This window comes from Bos indicus, chromosome 17, assembly GCF_029378745.1.
Source record: "Bos indicus isolate NIAB-ARS_2022 breed Sahiwal x Tharparkar chromosome 17, NIAB-ARS_B.indTharparkar_mat_pri_1.0, whole genome shotgun sequence".
In the NCBI taxonomy this organism is placed as follows: Eukaryota; Metazoa; Chordata; class Mammalia; order Artiodactyla; family Bovidae; genus Bos; species Bos indicus.
Genome location: NC_091776.1, coordinates 54,421,126 through 54,441,167, shown reverse-complemented (window position 1 = coordinate 54,441,167; position 20,042 = coordinate 54,421,126). Strand labels below are relative to the sequence as shown.

General features: G+C 38.0%; 1 protein-coding gene across 2 annotated transcripts in view; it reads right to left on the bottom strand.

Annotated features, from left to right (window-relative positions):
• The window catches only part of RAD9B (RAD9 checkpoint clamp component B), a 28,918-nt gene that overhangs the window by 7,648 nt on the left and 1,228 nt on the right, over nt 1–20,042 (bottom strand). Inside the window, exons 2-10 of one of the 2 annotated variants that reach the window (XM_019977778.2) lie at nt 19,076–19,146; nt 17,076–17,225; nt 16,131–16,245; nt 9,372–9,471; nt 6,542–6,648; nt 2,688–2,794; nt 2,537–2,601; nt 1,887–2,009; nt 411–681 (exon numbers count right to left, since the gene is read on the bottom strand). In XM_019977778.2, the coding sequence (XP_019833337.2) occupies nt 411–681; nt 1,887–2,009; nt 2,537–2,601; nt 2,688–2,794; nt 6,542–6,648; nt 9,372–9,471; nt 16,131–16,245; nt 17,076–17,225; nt 19,076–19,146 (1,109 nt within the window). Of the gene's footprint in view, nt 1–410; nt 682–1,886; nt 2,010–2,536; nt 2,602–2,687; nt 2,795–6,541; nt 6,649–9,371; nt 9,472–16,130; nt 16,246–17,075; nt 17,226–19,075; nt 19,149–20,042 lie in introns of both variants that reach the window. The other variant, XM_070769537.1, reaches the window with a different exon arrangement.

The following is a 20,042-nucleotide window of genomic DNA, read 5'->3' as shown; positions in this document are numbered from 1 at the left end:
TGAAATTTGTATCTGTGCTACCATGAATAAGAGGTTTCTTGACCAAACTTGAAAAAGAAAATTAGGACACTTATTTTAGAAAACAAAGTATATGACTTTAGCATATTATCAATATTTGTATGCAAAGATAATATGCTATAAACAATCACAATTTGTTCTTTAAAACAAGTGATCAAATCTCTAAACATACTTTGTTAGAATTACTCAATGAACAATTTGTTTTGTACTGACATTGTATAAATCAGCCTTTTCTCCATCTCAGACTGGCTTCAGCTCTCCCCATCAAAAACTAATGAAATTAATTTGCAGGATATTGGGGGTGGGCTGAGGCAGGGAGATTGACAAGGGAGATGGACAGCAAGGATGCCTGACCTCGGCTTACTTATGTCTCAGTGTTGTTGTTCCTTTACCTTCCTGAGACATGGAGACCCTGGCACGTCTTCCGTGTCGCTGACACTGCTTTCTGGTACTTCACTCAGGTTTCCATCGCTTTCGGGTACTTCAGTAATGTCTTTGTTTGCTCTTTTCATTAAAGGGCTGCCACAATTTTCCAATGTAGAAATGTTCGTGGGAGTCTCATTAGAATATAGCCTTTTGGGTTCTACTTTTCTTGAGATATACTCTGGGACCTTGCTGGTTACATTTTTACCAGCCTTTGAATTTGAATGTATCGGCTCTGACCTGAGGTATTAATAATAGAGATTAAATGAATGAACTGTTTACTTTGAAATATATATTTGTATATAACTAAAAGAGCAACATGAAATGACAATGATAACACCAGTTTAGGGAATATATTGAAAAAACATCAAACTAATTGTTTGAAAGTTAAGATTCACATATACGATTATTTAGAAATTCTCTTGCAGATTCAAATTTTTCAGTAAAGCAACCCAAGTGTGCAGGAGACAATCTTATGACACAGTAGAAGGGCATAGGTAGGAAAAAAAAAAGTCAAATTACAATACATCTGTATGATAAAATTGTATAGAATCATTAAAAAGCATGTTTCTAAGTCATTATCAGCAATATTAGAAAATGTTCACAATATAATATTTTGTGGGAAAAAAACAGGATACAAAACTACCTATGCTATATGAGCCAATCTTGTTTTAAAATGCAAATATATGCAAAATTAAAAGTCTGAAAGAAAACACAGTGTGTCAAACATTAACAGTGGCTACCATTAGGTGGTAAAATTGTGAGTGTTTTTCATTTTATTCTTTGTACTTTACTGCATTTTCCTAATTTCCCATAGAAATTTGTTATTTTTTACTATGAAGTAGCCTCCACCAAAAAAAAAAAAAGTTAAGAGGCAAAAGGGGGAGTTCCCTGGCACTCCAGTGGTGAGGACATTACACTTTCACTGCTGTGGCCTAGGTTCAATCCCTGGACAGGGAACTGAGATCCTGCAAGCCATGCAATGCAGCCAAAATTTAAAAAAAAAAAAAAAAAAAAACAAACGAGAGAGACACAAAAGGGAAAAAAAGAAAGAAAGAAAGAAAAACAATGGCTGCCTGTCCATATGTCTAAGAAAGAGAGCTCTGGGTAATGAATACAAACCTTCCTGTGAAACTTAACACTATATCACTCCTAAAAAACAGCCACTGAAATCACAAATGAGTTTTAGGTAATGACAAAGATAAACCAGACAGTTCTGTTAAACTGTGATCATAAGAGAAAAAAGCAAGTATCTGTGAAAGATGGGTGATATTTCTATGTTACAGTTAGGTCTTCCTGGAGCTCTTCCTGATTCAGTTAAAATTTCAGATCTTTTAATGTTTTCCTTCTCAGTTGTTTCCTAAATGAATGCCATTGAATTATTGCAGAATAAGATTGCAGTAGCTTTATCCAAACCAATAAAGACATTAAAAACACAGGCTTACCTTCTTTGTTTTTGTGAAAGATACAGTGTTTGTAGAGAAGACGCTCTACTTGGCTCATCAGCTAATGTAGCCAAAATAAAGTTGGCTTCCAATAACATATCGTCAATACTTAAAGCCATGGGTCTAAAAAAGGCAAAACCAGAGCAAAAACCACACTCATTTTCTGATGGACACTGGGAAAACATTAGAAAATGATACCTGATTTTGGAGTAAAAAGAAACAGTAAAAGTAGAAGTCTTAATCGTTTTTTCACAAATTGAGATAGTCCTTAGACTTAAAAGAGCCCTTAAAAATTACCACATCCTAACCCAATCTCTTTGAAATTTTAGTTCTGAAATATAACATACCATAGTTTCATAGAGATTTAACTTGTTTAAGGCATATATAATTTTCTAATTAGGCAATTTATTCAGTATATCAAGTTTATAAATGTTTTTGCTCTGCAAAATAATGTATTTTTCTAAATCAAGTCACCAATCAAAAGAACACTAGGTTACAACATCTTTCAAAATTTTAGTTTGATAAGTGTTGCTAGTAAAGTTAAGGAATTCCTGAGGTGTGAATTAATTTCAACGTGACCCAAAGGGTTTTATTTATTAGTATACGACAAAAGAAAAAAAAATAAACTCAGAAATGTCCCAAAGACCTACTTCCCAGGAAAGTCAAAATGAATGGCTATAGGAGCATGTATAGCTTCTGAAAATGTCAGCACTCCCTGAAAAGAAAAGAAGGGGGAAAATGTGAAATCTTTATTAAAAACTGCCACCGATAATTCTAACTGGACACTACTTTTGGTTTTACCTTCAGTTCTTTGAAGCAAAATGTTATTTCAGTGTCAATTCCAATTTGAAAGAAGTCAAACTCATCTGGACCAACAAACATCTCACTGTATACAGAATCGGTCAGGTCTGTTCAATATTATAGGAAAATAAAGAATAACATCAATTCTGTAGGTATTTGTGAAATTTTAATAAGAAAATATAGTCAGGGACTTCCCTGGTGGTCCAGTGGCTAAGACTCCTTACTCCTAATGCAGGGGGCTGGGGTTCAAAACCTGGTCAGGGAACTAGATCCCACATTTCGTAACTGAGAGTTTCCCTGCTGCAACTAAAGATCCCACACAGCTCAACAAAAACGGAAGATCCTGCAATTAAGACTCAGTGCAGCCAAATAAGTAAGTATTTTTTAAAAAAGAAAAGTAAATATAACCATAAATTGTAGGTTAAAAATAGCCACAAGTTCTTTGACATTTCTTCATTGAGTGGTAGGGTCTATACCTGTGTCTCTTCCCCTTGGGGTGAGTGGGCTTTCTGTCTACTCTCACTAATAGTATATGATGGAGTCATCTAGTGCTAGTTTCTGGTCTGGGCCCAGGCATTAAGAGACTGCCACCTCCACTTTCTCTATCCCACAAGCTGGGAGGGGTGGCCAAAAAAGAAAAAAATGGAAAGTAAAAATCAACTTCACAGAATGGGAGAAAATATTTGAAATAATATATGTATGATAAGGGGGGCTTCCCAGGTGGTGCTAGTGGTAAAGAACCCGCCCACCAATGCAGGAGACGTAAGAGACACAGGTTCAATCCCTAGCTTGGGAAGATCCCCTGGAGGAGGGCATAGCAATCCACTCCAGTATTCTTGCTGGGAGAATCCCACGGACAGAGGAGCCTGGCAGGCTATGGTCCATTGGGTCGTACAGAGTTGACTGAAGTGACTTAGCACAGCACGGCACATATGATAAGGGGCTAGTATTCAGAACAATAAAGATAAATAACTCAAGTGAAAAATAAACAAGGGATATGAACAGACATTTCTCCAAGAAAACATACAAATAAACAATAAGCACACACAAAAAGATACTCAAATCATTAGTTACTAGACGAATGAAAATCAAAAGCACAATGAGACAACACTTTATACCCACTGCTGCTGCTGCTGCTAAGTCACTTCAGTCGTGTCCAACTCTGTGCGACCCCACAGACGGCAGCCCACCAGGCTCCCCCATCCCTGGGATTCTCCAGGCAAGAACACTGGAGTGGGTTGCCATTTCCTTCTCCAATGCATGAAAGTGAAAAGTGAAAGTGAAGTCACTAGGATGGCTATAATCCAAAAGACAGACAATAACAGGTGAATTTTGTTCTCTTTTATTAAAATTTCATGTGCATTTTAAAAATGAAAATACAATCATACTATGCATACCATTTTATAATCTATTCAATAATATATCCTGGCTATATTTCCACGTCAATAACTGAAAGTTGCTCAGTTGTGTCCAACTCTTTTGAGACCCCATAGACTGTACAGTCCATGGAATTCTCCAGGCCAGAATACTGGAGTGGGTAGCCTTTCCCTTCTTCAGGGGATCTTCCCAACTCAGGAATCAAACTGGAGTCTCCTGCATTGCAGGCGGATTCTTTACCAACTGAGCTATGAGGGAAGCTCAGTCCCTTATGTCAATAAGTACCTTTTCCAAATTATTTGTGTGTGTTGGTGTTTTGTGTTTTCCACTACAATTATTAACTTCAATAACATCTTTGATATACATCCCAGAGAGAAAGAAATGTATACATACACACAAACAAGACTACTATTTTTTGGGAGGGGCTGTGCAGCATGGCTTGCAGGATCTTAGTTCTCCAACCAGGGACTAAACCCAGGCCCATGGCAGTAAAGGCCTAGAATCCTGCTAGGCCACCAGGGAACTCCCAAGACTACTTTTAATAATAGCTTCATTGTATTTCACCAATTAAACCAATCTCCTGTTCTCAGATATAAGATATAGAAAAGTGCTTTTCTATATTAAGTGCTTTTCTCCAGGTAGGAGGATTCCAGGTGACTTTATGTGCTGTTTGTGTGTTCTTAATTTTCTTCAATGAACATGAATTATTTAAGCATAAGAACAAAGGAGAAATAGTATTTATATTTTTAAAGGACCAAACAATACCTTACAAATACCTTCATCTCAATCAAGAAGGTCACGACTTGTGGTTGCCATGGGGGAGGGGGAGGGCAAGGGAGGGTTGGACTGGGAGTTTGGGATTAGCCGATCAAACTATTAGATGTAAAGTGGATAAGCATGTCTTACTGTATAGCACAGGTAACTGTATTCAATATCCTATAATAAACCATGATGGAAAAGAATACAAAAAAAGAATATTTTAAAAAATAAATTGAGAAAAGAAAGCTCATGTCACTCCCAGAGGGCTGACAATAGAGTAGGTGCAATAATAAAATTAAACAACTGGGTCCCCAGTCAAGCATAACTATAACTACTCATTAGAAAGCTGCTCACAAGGGATAGCATCTCCTGGTTACTAAATGGCCATCTTTATTCAGAGATGACATTATGAATATAAAACAGACCCTCTCACTAGCCACGCATATACTTTCCAGATCATGCACTTCTAAGTGCCAAAAAAGAATACTAGATGAGACTTGAGAGAAGCAACAAGAGCACGGTGGTAATGAGCCTAAGCCCTGGAACCTGACAGCCTCTATTCAGATCATAATCCACCACTTATTAGCTGTGAGACAGCAGCAAGTCACTTAGTTTCTCTGTGCTTCATATTGTTCATATGGAAAATGAGGATACTAATAGTAGCTACATCACAGAGTTGTTACAAAGATCAAATGGCTTCACAAATGTAAACCATTTAGAACAGCATCTGGCAAAAACTAAACACTACAAAGTTACCTGACCCACCTTAAGCACTAGTTATACTGGTTTTTCACTTTCTTTTTTTTTTCAGTGTTTATTTTTTTTTACTTTTTTTAATATAAATTTATTTATCTTAATTGGAGGTTAATTACTTTACAACATTGTATTGGTTTTGCCATACATCAACATGAATCCGCCACCTTTCAAATATTGTTTCTACCTTTATATTCTTTCTTTGCTGCTGCTGCTGCTGCTAAGTCGCTTCAGTCATGTCCCACTCTGTGCAACCCCATAGATGGCAGCCCGCCAGGCCGTCCCTGGGACTCTCCAGGCAAGAACACTGGAGTGGGTTGCCATTTCCTTCTCCAACGCATGAAAGTGAAAAGTGAAAGTGAAGTCCTCCAGTCGTGTCGGACTCTTTACTGCTATCATCCCGCAAATATTATCCAAGGTCAAAGAATCTCAAACAGCTTATGCCAAAAATACCCTAGTAAATTTCCTTAACAGCAAAACTCCAGATTTAATCATGCCATAGTGTCTCCATTCCATCTGGATAACTCTTGGAAGAGTGAACTAAAGAAATATTCACATTTTCTGCCCTATATATTTGCCATCTGGAATATCTTACATTTCTAACTTAGTTTTCCTTTTTATGTGGTCAAATATCATCTCAATTAGATGGCTGGCCTCTTCCCTTCCTTTATGCTAAATACAAAGGATAAGAAATAGACCTTAAAATTTTAACTGAAAAAATATTTTTTTCAGTAACCATTCTAATTTTAAAACAATTTGAATTTCACAGCCAAGTATTTTAATTACTGGTTGACAAAATTCTTTGGTCTCTTGAAAATTTTGATGATCTTTCTATGTTTTACTTTTACTGCCTTTTAGTAAAGAATAAATATTATGCCAGTAATATTTACTGTATAACCATAGAGTAATCAGGAAAGCCAGGAAGTAATATTCCATCAAAGCACAGTGACAGATATAATCCTTACCCATTGATTCCTCATTAGAACTCTTAATGCAAACCTTCAGTGGAGTAACAGCAAGAGTAACTTCCTCTTGACTCGATGTAAAAAGAACAATTGCCTCAGCAAGTACCCTATAAAATGCAATGAACAATATTACACTATTTGAAGAACAGAAATAAATTATCTTATGAAATGGAACTCAAATCTTTAATCTGGAAATAAATAGTTGAACTGTCCTGAATTTAGAAAAATCTACCCAAAAGACTTATCTCTATTCTTCCACGTGACGTGCTATATTTTTCGTATATCTTAAAACTACACCATTGGAAATTCCAGGGTGTTCCAGTGGTTAGGACTCATGCTTTTACTGCTGGGGCCTGGGTTCAATCCCTGGTCCAGGTTGTCCTGACATCCCAAATGCCCTTTCATCCTGGGTTCCCTTTTTAAAAACACCTTCATTGAGATACAATTCATATTCTACACAATTCACAGATTTAAAGCTGTATGGTTTGCATTTCCCTAAGGTCTAATGATGTTGATCATATTTTCGTGTGCTTGTTGGCCATTTGCGTATATTCTTCGGAAAAATGTCCATTCAAATCCTTTGCCCATTTTTTTTAGTTAGGTTATTTATCTTTTTAAAGTTAAAAAGTTCTAAAAGTTTTTAAAATCTAAAATCTTTTTAAAGTTTTAAAGTTTTTAAAATCTAAAATCTTTTTAAAGTTTAAAGTTTTATCTTTTTAAAGTTAAAAAGTTCTAAAAGTTTTTAAAATCTAAAATCTTTTTAAAGTTTTAAAGTTTTATTTATCTTTTTAAAGTTTTTAAAGTTAAAAAGTTCTAAAAGTTTTAAAAATCTAAAATCTTTTTAAAGTTTAAAGTTTTATTTATCTTTTTAAAGTTAAAAAGTTCTAAAAGTTTTTAAAATCTAAAATCTTTTTAAAGTTAAAAAGTTCTAAAAGTTTTAAAGTTAAAAGTTCTGGTTTATTTTTTAAATCGAAGTGAGGTTAGATAAAAATGAGATTCTTAGAATTTCTGTGATGTTGGTGTTAACCTGATGCTACACCTTAGATTAGTAGTGTTTCTCAATGCCAAAATGTCAGGAACACCTACCAAATTAATCTGGGAACTTTTCCAGCGTTAAGGGAGAGGTTTTGTACAAGATATCAAACAAGCTAATACAAAAAATGACAACATGAATGTGCAATTCAAAAAAGAAAAATACAAACTTCTAATAAATGTAAAAAGATGCTCAAGCTCCCTAGTAATAAAACAGACATAGTAAAGAACAACTAAAATGCCATTTTCTACCAAACAGGTTGGTAAAATTTTTGAAGATTAATCATAATCCTTTACTTGAAAGGATTCTCCTACACTTTTGGTAGGAATGTAAATTGGCACAAACTTTTCTGATAGCAATTTGCTAGTCCATATGTATGCAAATTTAAAATTTGTGTAAGCCTTTGACCCAGCAGTTTCATTTCCAGGACTCAATATGTGTTGTCGGCTTCCCAAGTGGCTCAGTGGTAAAGAATCTGCCTATTAGTGCAAGAGATGTGGGTTCAATCCCTGGGTCAGCAAGATCCACTGGAGAAGGAAATGGCACTCCATCGCAGTATTCTTGCCTGGAAAATCCCATGGACAGAGGAGCCTGGTGGGCTACAGTCTATGGGGTTGCAAAAGAACTGGACACAGCTTAGCAACTAAATGACAAAGTATGCGATACAATTTTGAAAGAGAGAAAGGTATCCATAGATACAGGGAGAGGGAAAGTTATAGACAAACTGACTATAAATAGAAGATGTAAAAAGATATACACCAAATTGTTAACAGATGTTACGCCTGCCAAGTGCAATAAATGGGGTAAGTAGAAGAGAAAGACTTTCATTTTACATCTTTGCACTTTTCTATAAATTTTAGATGCACTGCAAGGAGTATGTATTTCTTTTGTAATTTAAAAAACAGTAAGGGTGATGCTTTTGAACTGTGGTGTTGGAGAAGACTCTTGAGAGTCCCTTGGACTGCAAGGACACCCAACCAGTCCATTCTAAAGGAGATCAGCCCTGGGTGTTCTTTGGAAGGAATGATGCTAAAGCTGAAACTCCAGTACTTTGGCCACCTCATGCGAAGAGTTGACTCACTGGAAAAGACTCTGATGCTGGGAGGGATGGGGAGCAGGAGGAGAAGGGGACGACAGAAGATGAGATGGATGGATGGCATCACCGACTCGATGGATGTGAGTTTGAGTGAACTCCGGGAGTTGGTGATGGACAGGGAGGCCTGGCGTGCTGCGGTTCATGGGGTCACAAAGAGTTGGACATGACTGAGTGACTGAACTGAACTGAACTGAACTGAAGGGTAAAATATCTTTTGGCTTACAAAATAATTAATGTTTAATGCTACGGTTTAATTGAAAAATTGAATTCCCCCTCACTGACAAATATATCTCACTCATTTTCTAGGAAAAAAACAACAAACAGGGATAAAATCAATCACATAAAATCTGTTACAATTTGCTCATGCTGCCTGTTTTGAGACATACAGTGTCTTATAGAAAGCATCATATGAATGCAAAGTGTTATCTAATAATATATTTTTCTCTTAATACCACTTGATGTAGCAAGCCACTGATGGGATAGTTCTAGAACTTTCTTGGCCAATAAATGATTATTTCTACCATTAGGCAGTTATTATCTACTATTATCTTTCTTCAGGTTTCCTCTTGATCCTATAAGGTGATTTCTCCAAGTCTAATGTTAGCTTTAAAAAATGTACTTGATTTAAAAGTTCTAGGGCATTAATTCTTTACTCTGTGACCATACTATATTCAGGAAAAAAACAACAGAGAACTCATTACCTTGGCTGAATCACTAGTGTATTAGCACACATATTCTTTTGAAAAATAACTTGCAAAGGCCGACTTTCTTGAAAACACACATTATGAATCTTTTTAATACCTTAAAAATAATAAAGCAATCCATTAATAATTTTAAGTGCAAAATCAAAATTTTTAAACACTTTTACACTTTTAAGTTCAGATTACAATGATAAAATTAAAGTAATATTTACTATCTAGCAGGTGCACATAGGTTACAAGAAACACTAATCCTAAATGAATGTGTTTATCGCTCCCTAGTGGACACCATGTAACACGTCACACCCTCCAAACAGGCAGCAGAGTTCCCACATTCTTTTGAAATATGGGTAACTTCTTAAATTGTGTGTAAAATGGTAATGGCCCACTACCAATCATATATCTATGACTCTCTTTCAGAATTTTTCAACCAAAGCTGGTATTTCTGGATGGGACCTTTGAACATAAAACCTGAGCATTGAATCTGTATGTTCTTTCCCTGAGAGGATGAGAGGAGTGTGGAGCAGTGATAGCTATCATCCACTGTAGCCACAACTACAGTATTCGTTGCACAGACATTATCTCTGATCCTCTCAATATCTCTATGGGGTAGGCACTTAATCTCAGAAGAGGAAGCTATAGCTTGAGCTTGGTTAAATGACTTCAAGGCTAAGCTGTTTTAATAAGTACAGTCAGACTTTATCTTTTTCTTTTTTTCTGAATCTAAGTTTGAACATAGAGCCCATATAATAAAATCCAGGTAGGCTACAACTTTCTACAGCATAATAATGTTACAATGAGAATCAAAATGATTCACTATAAATAGCATTTCTTAACTTATTTTTTTAACTGAATTAATAACAGCAATATTTATTATTTTCATAAATATTTACTGAGCACTTACCGTCTGCCAGGCTGATCAATTAGTTTTTAATGATCATCAAAAATACAGTGACTCAAAATAACAAGTGTTTGTTATTTTTCACATTTCAGTTAAGTGGCTCCTCTGGTTTGGGCTGGCTTCACTGTGGCTGGATCGTTTTGAATGGCCTCACGTTCATATCTGAGGCCTCACAGTTGGGACACTGGGACAGTTTGGATGGCTGGGGCCTCACATCACATGGTCTCCAATCTTCCAGGTGTCTACACAGGCTATGCTTATTCTCGTGTTGATGGAAATGTTCTTAGTTTAACAGTGGAAGCTGACGGGCCTCTTGAGGCCTAGGCTTGGAACTCACACATCAATTCTAGTGCATTCTACTGATATCAAAGCAAGTCCAAGGCCAGCTGAGATCTGAAGTGGGGAAACAGACTTCAGCTTTTGAAGGGAAGGCCTGCAGATAATTTATGAGGGTTTTTTTTTTTTTTTTTTTTGTAATCTACCACACAAGAAAGATTTGGGAGCTATGGACCAGTGAACAACTTGGACAAAAATCTTAGACCTCACAAACCTTACATTCTAGTAAAGAGAGGTACACACTAAGAAAACAAGTATTAATGAAACAATTGGTGTATCACATAGTGGGCTTCCCAGGTGGTGCTGGCGGTAAAGAACCTGCCTGCCAATGCAGGAGAGAGACATGGGTTCGATCCCTGGGTCGGGAAGATCCCTTGGAGGAAGTCATGGCAACCCACTCCAATATTTTTCTCTGGAAAATTCCATGCACAGAGGAGCCTGGCGGGCTACAATCCATAGGGTCGCACAGAGTCAGACACGACTGAAGCAATTTAGCACTCATGCACACATGTCACAAAGTAGTAAGTACACAGGAATACAAAAAAAATGGCAGAAAGGGAGCTGGGGAGTGCCAGTGGTGAGGGTAGAATTTTAAATAGGGAGTTCAAGAAAGACCTCATGGAAAAAATGCCATTTGAGCAAAGACTGAAGGAGGTCTTCAAAAGATCAAACCACGCGCTGTTTGGAGAGGGAGCTTGCTAGGCAGAGGGGACAGCAGCCCAGCCCTTGAGGAAAAAGCATGCCTGGGACTCCTGGATCATGTGGGACCTCATAGGCTGTTGTAAAATCTTCAGCTTCTACTTTGGTACAATGGTGAGCTTTTTGAGAGTTTTGAGCTGGAGTGACATAATCTGACCTATTTTAAAGGTAGTATTGTGGCTGCTATTTTGGAAAGATATGAAGCTCACAAGTTGGCATATCTTATTTAAAAAAATATTTTCAAGTTACTTTTAGATGGATACATAATAGGATACAATAGATGCGCAAGGCATAACATTTAAAAACTACCAAAAATAGACAATGAAAGTTAGTCACCCTCCACCTCTGACTCCTGCCACCCTAGCACCCTTTTCAGAGTAACTACTGTCACCGGTTTCTCAGGTATTCTCCAGGAACAGTCCATGCATATACAAGCACAATGATACCTCTGTAACAAATATCTGACTCAGGTGAATATTGTATTGGTATTACCAAGGATGTCCAAGTAATGCCTTATTTCTTTGTCATCCCTGAGGCTCTTTCTCTTGCTGCTTGCTTCCTTCCCCTTTTTCGTTAACACAAACAAGACACTTTCAGTTTAGGCCTTTGATCACACTGCTTCCTCATAGTAGAATGCCCTCCCATTTCTGACCATTGGAAATGTACCCAGATGTGGGGCCAGCACCTGCAAGACCTTCCTTTCCTCTTCACCTTTTCTCTCCCAAGTACATCCATTGTACCCTTTTAAAACCAACTTGGTTGGGGGCTTCCCCGGTGGTCCAGTGGCGAAGAACCTGCCTGCCAATGCAGGGGACACGGGTTCAATCCCTGGTCAGGAAGATCCCACATGCCGCGGGATAGCTAAGCCAGTGCTCCACAACTGCTGAGCCTGTGCTCTGTCTAGAGCCCTTGAGCTGCAACTGAGCCCTCGTGCTGCGACTACTGAAGCCCACACACCTAGAGCCTACGCTCTGCAACAAAAGAAGCCATCACTATGAGAAGCACCACAACCAGAGAGTAGCCCCTGCTCGCTGCAGTTAGAGAAAACCCATGCAGCAATGAAGACCCAGCGTGGCCAAAAACAAATAAATCAATCTTTAAAAAAATAAAGTAACTTGGCCTGATGTACTTCTTCATTGCATTTTTTTTCTAGCCTCCTAGTTTAATAATTTTCCGTGACAGAATGCAAATGGGATAAAAATTTAAAGTCCTGTTTACTTTGTGTCATTTACTGACTTTTTCTAGTGCTGCACAAAGTACTGGACTATAATGAGACAAGGAATTTTCACCAGAATTTCTTCCTTCCTTAAGAAAGTCTTATTATTGAAACAACAATGAAAACAAAACAGCTGAACTAAATAGAAGGCTTAGCAGTGTTGACTTAAATTCTGGCATAAGTTCCTTATCTTCTCACAGACCAGCAACAAACAGTCTGAGGTCCAGCCACCAGTCCGTGGACCGCTTGAAGGCACTGGTCTGTACCATCTGCCCCCAGCAATGGAGTACCTGATGCTATGATAGAATCCTGCTTGCCATTTCATAACTCAATCTGCAACTTCCTTCAGTGGCTCCAGAGAACTCTCTCAGACCTGAAGAGGCACAGCTAAGGAATAAGCATTATTTTGATGTTCCATTTGTGGAGTTTGGAATTTCAGAGGTTAGTGATAGCTCAAAAATCTTACAAGTCGGCCAATGCTCCTAATTCCTTTATATTTACTGTTACCAAAGTTTAGTCATGAGTAGATCTGTAAATGCCCTGTCAAAAAATCTTAAAACCCTGAAGTGGGAATCCTGCCCTCTTGACACCACATCATTAATATACATGTACAAATCAGGGTTTTATCTTCACTCAAATAGCCAGTGCCCTCCTCTTAGGGAATCCCCTCTCTGTTGGAGACCTGTTTTCTTGATCAGAACAGAACTTAGTAGCAGGCGCTTTGGATCAGCAGAGCATGTTCTTCAGGGACAACTCACTAACTCATTTTTAGCTACTCAGGGACTTGTGCAAATGAAAATACAGAGAGTTGATAGAATTATTATTAGGCAGGTGAATATTTCATATGAATCTTGGTTCTTGATGATATAAATCAACTTTTTTCCATTAATAGATGCTAAATACTCTAAGAAATCACCATTCTGGGAACTACTTCTGGTTAGAGTCAGAGAAATTGGTCTTTTTTAGTGGCTCATATTTTCACAACTGTTTTCTATCATTGAAGAGAGCCAAATTCACTTCACTGTCCTTCATTTCTTCCCAAATTCCAAATATGTATTTCTAGCAATTTATTGGATATCTCTGCCCAGGTGATTTTTCTCAACTAAATTTGAACACTGTTTTCCTGCCAGATTACATAAATAAAATTACAAGCATAATTTCCTGAGTACATACAGTTTGGGAAAATATAAGTATTAATATTTACCCCAATTACTATACTAGCATCTATCGCCTCTGTTCCCCTTCCTTCCTGAGCCATCCGTCCCTGTTGTGTAGCCGCCATGAGGTTTGGGAGGCACCAACTTCACTTCAAGCATCTCTTGTGGGCCCTCACTGGTATAAATCAATTGATGTAATCTTATCTCCCTTGTGATTGAATTTGGTCCAGATATGGCAATAAGCCAAGGCAATTAGAGAATGGAATTCCTGTGGTCCCCCAGGATTAGTTTAGGTTGGTCCAACCAGAGCCAAGCCAAGTACTTTTGCTCAATGCATGTATGAGGTATAACTCTCACTCCTCTTATATGAAAGAGCAAGCATGTGGCCCCAACAGCTGCTGCTAGAAGTCACCTTATTATTAAAAGTTTATAAGAGAAGCTGGACTTAGTATAAATCACATGGAGGAATGTAGAGCTGAGAGAATTTTAAAAGGAAGGAGAAGGAGAAGCAGCTGCTGCAGCCTGGACCAAACCACCCCTCTGATCTAATTTTGAACTTTTAGCTTATATGAGCCAAAATTCCTCTTTACCGTTTTAAATCAGTTTGAGTTGGATTTTCTGGGTGTTTTTCCTTTCTTTCTGTTACTTGTAACTTAGAGCATCCTAACTCATACAATTTCCCAACAAAAGCTATTAAAAATCTACCAATCACAAATATGTATTGGACATTAATCAAGTCACTTGAGACATACTTAAGAAACTGAAAACTTAGTACTGGTGATACCTATTTGAAACTATGCCAGGTATTTCTTTAAACATTGCAGAGCTATAACTTCCTATAACTCACTGAATCTTCACAAAAACCCTAGAGGCTTGTATTACTATTGTCCCCATTTTACATAAAGGAAACTGAGGCACAAAGTAAAATAATTTGCCCAGTGTCTCAGCAAGGAAGCAGCAGTGCAGGTTTCTACCCCAGACCTTGGGGCCTCCAGAGTCCATGCTCTTTATTATCATGCTATATATGTTTAACCATGCAAAATCCTATATGCAGATTACACCACCCTTATGGCAGAAAGTGAAGAGGAACTAAAAACCCTCTTAATGAAAGTGAGAGAGGAAAGTGAAAAAGTTGGCTTAAAGCTTTTTTTCTCAACATTCAGAAAACTAAGATCATGGAATCTGGTCCCATCACTTCATGGGAAATAGATGGGGAAACAGTGTCAGACTTTATTTTGGGGGGCTCCAAAATCACTGTAGATGGTGATTGCAGCCATGAAATTAAAAGACGCTTACTCCTTAGAAGGAAAGTTATGACCAACCTAGATAGCATATTCAAAAGCAGAGATATTACTTTGCCAACAAAGGTCTGTCTAGTCAAGGCTATGGTTTTTCCAGTGGTCATGTATGGATGTGAGAGTTGGACTGTAAAGAAAGCTGAAGAATTGATGCTTTTGAACTGTGATGTTGGAGAAGACTCTTGAGAGTCTCTTGGACTGCAAGGAGATCCAACCAGTCCATCCTAAAGGAGATCAGTCCTGGGTGTTCACTGGAAGGACTGATGCTGAGGCTGAAACTCCAATACTTTGGACCTCATGTGAAGAGTTGACTCATTGGAAAAGACCCTGATGTTGGGAGGGATTGGGGGCAGGAGGAGAAGGGGACGACAGAGGATGAGATGGCTGGATGGCATCACCGACTCAGTGCACGCGAGTTTGGGTGAACTCTGGGAGTTGGTGATGGACAGGGAGGCCTGGAGCGCTGCGATTCATGGGGTTGCAAAGAGTTGGACACGACTGAGGGACTGAACTGAACTGAACTGAACTGAAAATCCTATATGACTACAACATTTGAGTATCTATCTTGCAAGGCTGGGAGGCAGGAAATCTCTTTTACAACTTGATGTATCAGAGAGAATGAATGAAGGTCTTGGCTCCTATAATTGAGGGACTGGACTCAGAGCACTTCTAATACAAGTAGGCATTATTCTTTTTCTGTTCTTGGCAAGGAACACTGTTACCAAGGCACACTTACAGAATATCATCCAGCAGTTAGTTAATTTCAGAATAATCAATTGTTAGAGTTCAGATGAACATTTAAAAAATTGGTCTGGGGACTTCACTGGTAATCCAGTGGTTAAGACTCCATGCTCCCAATGCAGGGGGCATGGGTTTGATCCTTGGTTGGGGAAATAAGATCCTATATGGCAAAAAAAAAAAAAAAGCCCAACTGGTCTGTACGTAGGCATAGCCTGTGCCACTGATAAGCCAAAAAAAGAAAGAATTAATACCAGTCATCTCACAATACTTCTACAAAGAAAAGTACAAGAATATTTACAACCTCCCTACCATAGACTACACAAATTCTAAGCAATATTGCAGTCTGAATATTCTAAACGTGAACAATATTAACAAAAAATGCACATACTTTAAACTAGATTTAACTATACCTACCATGTCTGCAGAAGAATTGAATAACTACTTTGCACTTATCAGATCTGGTAAATATTTTGCACTTCTCCACATTTTTCTCTAGGGAATTCAGACATCTAAAGATGGGCAGAATTGACTGTAATGCAAACACATTAGAGAACAGCATATACTTAACATGGTTGCTTAATTACTTTTTAAAAATCTAACAAGAGTATTTATATTCTTTTTTTTTAATTTTATTTTTAAACTTTACAATATTGTATTGGTTCTGCCAAATATCGAAATGAATCCGCCACATGTATACATGTGTTCCCCATCCTGAACCCTCCTCCCTCCCCATACTATCCCTCTGGGTCGTCCCAGTGTACCAGCCCCAAGCATCCAGTATCGTGCATCGAACCTGGACTGGCGACTCGTTTCATATATGATATTATACGTATTTCAATGCCACTCTCCCAAATCATCACACCCTCTCCCTCTCCCACAGAGTCCAAAAGACTGTTCTATACATCAGTGTCTCTTTTGCTGTCTCGTATACAGGGTTATTGTTACCATCTTTCTAAATTCCATATATATGCGTTAGTATACTGTATTGGTGTTTTTCTTTCTGGCTTACTTCACTCTGTATAATAGGCTCCAGTTTCATCCACCTCATTAGAACTGATTCAAATGTATTCTTTTTAATGGCTGAGTAATACTCCATTGTGTATATGTACCATAGCTTTCTTATCCATTCATCTGCTGATGGACATCTAGGTTGCTTCCATGTCCTGGCTATTATAAACAGTGCTGCGATGAACATTGGGGTACACATGTCTCTTTCAATTCTGGTTTCCTCATATTCTTAAATGAACAGACCTGTCTTGCACGTAATTTAAACCAAGTATTAAGAACAGGATAGGTGTTACACCCTATATATTGAGCATTTCTACAACACCAGAGGAAATCAGGCCCTCTTACACTTACCTTCATTCCCAATCTGCAATTTAAATTCAATATTATGTCAGTATCATTCATTTTCACTGAGGCTGACCATTGATAATGTTGAAAAAACACAGGAGAGAAGAGGACACATCCATATGCTGACCGACAAGAATTCACAGATCTTAAAGCAAGCTAGAAAAATAAAATAACAGCCATATAGGAAAAGAAATCAGCTTTCTTTAATGGTTAATTAAAAAAAAATTCTAATATGTTTAGCATATCATTGAAATGCATTCAAGTAAACTATGGGATGTTAACTGCAGTATATGGACCACATTATACGTATGAATGTGAGAGTTGGGACTGTGAAGAAGGCTGAGCGCCGAAGAATTGATGCTTTTGAACTGTGGTGTTGGAGAAGACTCTTGAGAGTCCCTTACACTGCAAGGAGATCCAACCAGTCCATTCTGAAGGAGATCAGCCCTGGGATTTCTTTGGAGGGAATGATGCTAAAGGTGAAACTCCAGTACTTTGGCCACCTCATTCGAAGAGTTGACTCATTGGAAAAGACTCTGGGAGGGATTGGGGGCAGGAGGAGAAGGGGATGACAGAGGATGAGATGGCTGGATGGCATCACTGACTCGATGGACATGAGTCTGAGTGAACTCCAGGAGTCGGTGATGGACAGGGAGGCCTGGTGTGCTGCGATTCATGGGGTCGCAAAGAGCTGGACACGACTGAGCGACTGAACTGAACTGACTGATACATATGAATTATAATATTGATATAATATGAACTGCATTATACAGTGTTTTTTAAAAAATTATTTATTTTTTTGGCTGTGCTGGGTCTTCACTGCTGCATGGGCTTTTCTCTAGTTGCGGCAAGCGGGGGCTACTCTCGAGCTGGGTCAAGTGGGGGCTACTCTCTAGTTGCAGTGTGTGGACTTCTTAATGTGGTGGCTTCTCTTGTTGCGGAGCATGGGCTGTAGGGAACATGGGCTTCAGCAGTTGTAGCATGTGGACTCAGCAGTTGTGGCCTCCGGGCCTCAGGGCACAGGCTCAATAGTTACAGCACAGGGGCTTAGTTGCTCCACCGCATTTGGGATCTTCCTGGGTCAGGGATCAAACTGGTGTCTCCCGCATTGGCAGGTGGATTTGTTTACCACTGAGCCGCCAGAGAAGCCCCTTTAGAATGTGTTTGTAATTTGCATATGTATACGCATATGTGTCCATATCTATACTACACCTATAGGTTTTAGGTCTAAAATCCTGCGTGTTGAATTTGTATTTTTTGTTTGTTTTGGTAACAAGAACATATTTTTAATTGCAAAAATGTAAATGCTCACAGGTACCTTAACTTCAAAGGACAAAGTGATCAAAGGCAATAATACGAAAGGTAGTAAAAAGACTGCAACAAAATGGCAGTCTTAACTTTGTCTAAGGTAAGAAATTGTTAGTCAGTCAACCATTAATACTTCCACTTGGGAATGCAGGCCCCAAACTAGAGATCTTCTGAGTTTTCAAGAGAAGCAAGAAATTCAGATTTTTATGTGGACTCTCTCAACTACTGTTAGAAAATTATTTCAATTTTTTAAAATTGGAGGATAACTGCATTACAATATCGTATTAGTTTCTGCTGTATAACAATGTGAATCAGCTGTAAGTACACATATTCCCTTCCTTCTTGGCCTCCCTCCCACTCCCCCATCTCACTCCTCTAGGTCATCAGAGAGCACCAAATCGCACTCCCTATGTTATATTTCAATTTTTAAAAAAACAGTGCAGGCCCCACAAAACATTTCTGCAAATCGTATCTAGCCTCTTGACCACCAGTTTGTGATTCTGGCTTAAATCAATTTTGTATGATTTTTTTAAGTTTACCATGCTCTAAATGTATTCAGATATGTAAAATACAGATCAACAGTGAAAGGGATAATTACAATTTCTGGATTTCCTAGTTAACATTCAATCTGGACTGGGATCTTTAAACATCATCTTTTGTCCTTACTTGATGGTCTATGAACTAAATTTCTTACTTACACCTTTTTCAGAGGGGTCTAGCCACAGCTCATCACTAACTCGCGAGAGAGCTTGGATTGCTTTCCCAAATACTATGGAGAAAAAGAAAGATGCTGTTTACATTCTTTCAAGCAATAAAAATAAACCATAGAACTACTTCAGCATTCACAGGACTTGAGATAAATTCACAAAGAACAGTGTTTTATAGACTAATGCTACAAACTGCTTTAAGAAATACAGTATAATGGCCTTGGCAAAATTCCAGACACATAATAAGTGCTCAATAAATTCACAGATTGGGTGTGTGAAATAATAAAATGCAACAAAATCCTTTCTTTCTAGATGTTAAAAATGTTGCATGGAACTACTGTGGTAAGCTAATTTCCATACTAAAGCATTTTTAAACTTGGTTTAAATGTATACCCCTTACTGCAAAAAAAAAAAAGTGTGAAAACAGAGCATACAGAAAATGGTTCAAAGGGTTTTAATAACTTCACAGGTGGCAAAGTCAAAACAAGTTATAAGAGAGAAATTAGAGGCATTCAAGATATATCTCTGATGCTTGAGCATGGATCGTGCCAGATCTTGCCAGAAAACACAGTTAGATGCCCTGTCATAAAGAATAGCTAGACCTGGATGAAATACTAGTCTGATTTGGTATGACACTGTTAGTGTTCTTAAAAATTACGAATAAGTAAAAAATATATATATAGCAAACAGATATGGGATACTATGCTTCAATAAAAAAGGATGGCTATATCAATCCATGGAAAAGTAGAAAAAAAGGAAAAATAATTCTAGAATGTAAAGTCATATTATGCTTAAAAATCAGAGTTGGGAGCATCATACTATGATTGGTCCAGTGGTTAGGACTCTGCACTAAGATCCCACAAACCACATGGCATGCTAATAAAGAGAGGGGGGAAGAAAAGAATCAGAGCTGGAGGTGCCGGCCTCAAGCTGAGAACATAGGACGACTAGGGAAAAA